The sequence below is a fragment of the Mus pahari genome, chromosome 13 (assembly GCF_900095145.1).
Source record: "Mus pahari chromosome 13, PAHARI_EIJ_v1.1, whole genome shotgun sequence".
NCBI lineage: Eukaryota > Metazoa > Chordata > Mammalia > Rodentia > Muridae > Mus > Mus pahari.
In genome coordinates this window covers 87,245,142-87,250,883 of record NC_034602.1, presented here as the reverse complement: position 1 = coordinate 87,250,883, position 5,742 = coordinate 87,245,142, and the positions used below count along the sequence as shown (strand labels likewise).

General features: G+C 40.7%; 1 protein-coding gene across 2 annotated transcripts in view; it reads right to left on the bottom strand.

Moving 5' to 3' along the window:
* Positions 1-1,857: 1,857 nt before the first annotated feature.
* Positions 1,858-5,742, bottom strand: part of Cfap299 (cilia and flagella associated protein 299) — a 476,454-nt gene continuing 472,569 nt past the window's right edge. Inside the window, exon 6 of one of the 2 annotated variants that reach the window (XM_021210930.1) lies at positions 1,858-2,057. In XM_021210930.1, the coding sequence (XP_021066589.1) occupies positions 1,962-2,057 (96 nt within the window). In that variant the 3' untranslated portion in view covers positions 1,858-1,961. The remainder of the gene's footprint in view (positions 2,058-5,742) is intronic. The other variant, XM_021210929.1, reaches the window with a different exon arrangement.

Below are 5,742 nucleotides of genomic sequence, written 5' to 3'. Positions count from 1 at the left end.
TTCATGGATCCTGGCTAGTTTTGGTAAAAAGTGGTGTTATGGCAGCTTCCAGGTTGTGTAAGTGGTCACACTCATAAGCATGCATGAGCACACACTGTGTTTTGTGTGCACTGCAGATAGTGTATATATTGGAAACCGAGATTTCATAGGCACATCCAATTCCAGCTAAATACCTGTGCTGGCTGGTTTTCTGTGTCAACTTGACACAAGCTGGAGTTATTACAGAGAAAGGAGCCTCCCTTGAGGAAATGCCTCCAGCTGTAAGACATTTTCTCAATTCATGATCAAGGAGGGTGGGCCCCTCGTGGTTGGTGCCATCCCTGGGCTGGTTCTCTTATAGTCCTGGGTTCTATAAGAAAGCAAGCTGAGCAAACCAGGGGAAGCAAGCCAGTAAGCAGCACCCCTCCATGGCCTCTGCATCAGCTCCTGCCTTCAAGTTCCTGCCCTGTGTGAGTTCTTGTCCTGACTTCCTTTGGTAATAGACAGCACTGTGAAGTGTAGGCTGAGAAAATCCTTTCCTCCCCAACTTGCTGCTTGGTCAGTGGTGTTTTGTGCAGGAATACAAACCCTGACTAAGACAATGCCAGTACTAGTTACTTATTGTTCAGATAAAATTATAGACAAAAGGAAATTAAGGAAGGTTTACACCAGCTCACAGTTTGAGCTTTATCATGGCGCACTGTACCAGGGATAAACGATGCAGCTGGTTGCATTGCACTTGCAGTCAGCAATCAGAGAGAGTCCACCAGATCTCTCTCTATTTTTCACTGTGTGTGTGTGTGTGTGTGTGTGTGTGTGTGTGTGTGTGTGTGTGTTGGAGTATCAGCCTACCCTGGAATTGCACCACCTATAATCCATACCCAGGCTGGGTTCTTCCACATCAGACAAAGCTCCCTGGACATGCCATCATATATGTTCCTGGAGCCTTGTTTCCTAGACGATTCTAGATTTTTCTCAACTTGACAGTTATCATTAGCCCTTACAGTTCCACTCTGCTCACTTGCTCAGGATCTGTGATTATCAGGTTGTACAACACTCTCATTCCACTTGAACTCCAGGTCTCTGCTCTGGGCTCTCCCCACTTCCACGTGAGTGAGTCAGGTTCCTACCTAGCTTGATTCCAGTGAGTTGCCTCACTATGAGATTGGTTAGAAGATGAAAATAATTGAATAGGACCAAATGTTAACTTCAATAAAAAAGTGATTTCTCAATGGTCTCTTCTGCACAAAGGTCATCGGGAAGGCACACTGGAAACACGTTAGTTTGTCTTATAGAGTCTTCATTCCCTAAAGTCATCTAGTTGCCTTTAGCTCTCATCTCCTTGGCCCCACTGTCATGGGACTCAGGTCAAGCATGCACATAGAAATGTCCAACAATTATTCGATTCATGGCACTACCATCGATGGGACATTTTTGGTTTTATTTACTCAGTTGGTGCAACTGAGAACCTTGTAAGGTTTTCTATTCTGCACTTCTGGTTGGAGGCACCTTATCAATATTCAGCAATTTGAGGGGGAGGAGCAGCATTTGCCAGCCGGCCACATGGCACCGTACTTGGTACACTAGGTTTGGCAATAGTGGGACCTGGAACATTTTTGTTTTGGAACATCTGAGCTACAAAATATGTCACCAATTAGCACATCTTTGAAGTGGCAGCAAGATTCCCCTCCATGGACTTTTGCAACCAGCCTGTGTTCAGGAGAGAGAGAGAGAGAGAGAGAGAGAGAGAGAGAGAGAGAGAGTAAACAGAAAAACCCCAAACCCAAACCAGAACAAGAGGCTATCAGTAAAACAAAGGAGGAAAAGAAAGCAGTCCAGATCACAGTTTTCTGTCGTTGTTAACTTTTATTAATCTAATTTGCCTTCTAGCTATACAGCTCATTTATGATTACACTTTGCTTCTGACCAAGGAATTCATTTAAATGTAGCAAACAATAAGGAAACCATTTACTGTGTGGTGGTTAAGTCTTCCTTCTGGAGACATGGTCAAAGAGAACAGCATGTGCATAGAGGTCCGTCTGGATGGGGATCCTGGTGGAGTTGTCACCTGGCTGAGCCTAAAATACACAAATCGAGTTCTTAGTCAAGTCCATGTACACGACTGGCATTAAATGGCTTTTCTCTTTGCTTCAGCATTAAAGAAGACAGGGTTGGAAGGGCTGTTTCCATGGAGACCATGACACATTCCCTCCCCTCCCAATTCCTTTTTTCAGGAGTCGTGAGGGGTGATGATTTCTGTCAGCAGCTTGCTGCCTGGGTTGGGTTGTGACATTATTGAAGTACCAGGGATCAAAGTGTGTCCCAGGCTCCAGCTGGTCTACCAAACCCAGGGCTTACTAACTCCGCAGAAATCTTCATAAAGGGCCCCACAAACAGATGTTGGTTTAGACTCATAATTCAAAAGCAGTCCTAGTCTGCTCCCCAGCGTGTCCTGTAAAGACATCTGCAGTTTGAAGCTGGTTTAGACCATGGAAGTACCTGCCCATTGGTGGTTTTTCACAAAGAGCTTCTTTCTCACCAGCTTTAAAGTGAATTGAACTGGATTATTTTTCCTCTTTAAATTGAAATCTGTGAGAGATATCTGGTCCCTTTTCCTTGGCTCGGGATTGTTGGACGTAATGTTTGGCTCAGAGGGAACCATGGGAGCAGTTACTTGCTAATCTCATTACTGATAGAGAAATAAAGGATTTCGATGAAGCAGAATCTCAAGGAAAGTTTTTTTTTTTCCTAAACAATTTGCATGATATTTACGGTGTCTTTAGTATATTCGAATATACAAACGTTCAAATGTAACGAGGTCATTTTTCATCCTGTTGTGTATAGAAGTGAAAAACAATAGCGATCTGGTATTGCAGACAAGTTTTATATTGTTTTTTTCCCTTGTGACACTGAATTTCTTGCATTGTTTGTAAAAGGATATTTTGAGCCTAAGAGTTGGGAGAATTGTAAAGTCTTTATAAGGAACAAAGCAACAAAAGATGATGTTGTGGGTGGTAGTGGCTCATCCACACACATGATTTCCACTATTCTCTGATCTTATGTTGCATGGATTAAAATTTTCAAATTGCATTAACTGCTTTTAACGTAAAAATATATTCCTTTCTACAGAACTGCAATGTTTTGGGTTGAGCAGGGCACAACTGTATTATGCAGAGGGAAATAATTGTGTCTATTTAATTTCAATTTTCCTTATTTCCTGTATGCAATTTCTGCTCTTTGAATTTTCCTATTGTATCATTCTGGCTTCCTCTATAATCTACAGATGAAGTAAAAACGTTTGGAACATTTGCTTTGCATCTGTCTCAGAGTTATGGCTACACCCTTTCCAGAAAACCATCTTGTAAATACTGCAGACATTACTAATATCCAGTAGGTTCTTCTAATGGCTGGCCAGCCTGTGCCTCTAGAGAGTGGTATAGCCTAAGTCAACTTGGCTCCCAGAGGTGAATCTCCAGGAGCAACAAGAGGCTAATTTACCCAAGAACCCGTTTCTTTCTGTATGGATCTTTTACTTTTAACTACTTTTGTGGGATTGTTTTGTCTTTGAACTTTTGATAACTGCTAAATTCTCTTCCACTAGTGACAACGGTGTATTTTCTTTAAGGTTTATCTTTGTAATCTCTGTACATGCTGTAATGGAGGGAGGAATTAGTTCTCTTCTGTGCCCCATGAGAGAGAATATGGAATCCAGCTTTTTAAAACTGTGTTTTCATTGTTCCCCTGCTCGCCTGTTTGAAGACGTAGAATCTTGTCTTTCTCACTGGGAAGGATGGTAACCCTACGTATGGCCTGGTGAGTTTGTGCGTGCATGCCTTTGATCTAGAGCAGTGCTGAGATGTGGTTATTAGCCACTTGTGCGATTCTCATGCTCATGGTGATGTTTTAGGGAGTCCTGTATCCTTTTGTAAGAACACAAAGTATTTTCCTATTTCTAGAGTAGCTTGCTCAGTCTCGATGACCCTGCTCTCCCCAGTCTTTCCTTTGCCTATTATATCAAAGGGGTTTAAAAAAAAACCTGTGTCATTTGGTAAGATAAAAAAGACACTGTCTCACAAGTTTTTTGTTTTGCTTTTTTTGTGGAACTTGTAATATCCTGTGTTATTTGGAATAAAACAATAAAACAATTAAAATAAAATGGATTCTTTACATCCATTCTAACTTGTTTTAGAAATAGTTTATTATTTAAATTTTTGCTTAAACAGTTAACACAATATTTCTCTGCCAACCTGATCTTTATCAAATTCCCAAATACCTTGACAATACTGTATTATTATTATTATTATTATTGTTAATATTAATATTAATTATTATTGCCATTTCACAATTGGATCTTATGTAGAGTAAAAAATAAATAAAGCCCCCAGGATATCTTTAAAACTTGAAACTATATTTAAAATTTCCCTGGAGCACCCTGAGAAAAACTCAAACAAATATTTAGTCTTTTATTTTGAAAAAAAAAAATACTGCTAAAAACAATTAGGTCTGTCTGTGGGGTCCTAGCAGAGGGCTCATCCAATCAGAGAAGGTGTTCACTCAGCCCCACCCTGCTCTTCTTGGCAAAGTTGTCTAGTATGACGTTATGTGGGTAAATCACGGGGATTCTCTACAGCTTTATCACCACACTGAGTACTTTATCTGCTTTGATCCACAGGGAAAACACTGATTGCAACTCCAGCAACGCCCCACTCCCAGCCCTTGGGTTTTCCTATATTTAACATATCTCTTCTGGTACTTGCCCAATAATATTAGGCAAGAACAGCACCATGTTATCAGTTATAATTTAATCTGTTGTTTAAAACACATGAATGTTAGGGCCTTGGTGTAGACTTATCAAATGTCTTTACTTAACACTCTTGGTATTTAAAATTATGTGTCAAGATATCAAATTATTTAGCTTAGTAAAACTATTTTCATTCAGTTTTTGAATCAAATATACTATTCATAGAGTTGTTTTTTGTTTGTTTTTTTTTGTTTGTTTGTTTGATTTTTGTTCTTTTCCTGAAATAAAGTTTAGCATTCCAGGCTTCTCAGCTTGGAAATGTGTTAGTCCTAATTCATTTAGTCATTTCTTTTTTTTCCAATTTATGTTTTTTTATTAGATATTTTCTTTATTTGCATTTCTAATCCCATTATCTGTGGTCTTGTCTTTGATGCTCCCTGGAATCTCCTCCACAAGGAAAACAGTTCCAGGCACTCATGGAATGGAACAGTACCTAGTACCTTCCGCATGGGCACTTCAGAGCTGAGCTGACTTGGGCTAGACAGTGAAGACACCTAAGGATAGACGAAGACAAGATTTCCAGGAGTGGTTACAGCTAAGGGGAGGTTGGCATGTGATGGCTCCTGCAGAGCCAGTGCAGTGGGAATTCATTGACATGGGACAGGATGTATGGAGCTCTTGTGCAGTTCACCTGCAATATTGTTGATGATAATGTGATCCTCTGTTTTCTGAAAATGCAAAAACACAATTTTCCCTTCCTAAAGTCAATAGCCCCCCCGCTCTGTCTATCTCTCTCTGTCTCTCTCTCTGTGTGTGTCTCTCTCTCTGTCTTTCTCTCTGTGTGTCTCTGTCTCTCTCTCTGTCTCTCTCTGTCTCTCTGTCTCTCTCTCTCTGTCTCTCTCTGTCTCTCTGTCTATCTCTCTCTGTCTCTCTGTCTCTGTCTCTCTCTGTCTCTCTCTCTGTCTCTGTCTCTCTCTGTCTCTCTCTGTCTCTGTCTCTCTCTCTCTCTCTCTCTCTCTCTC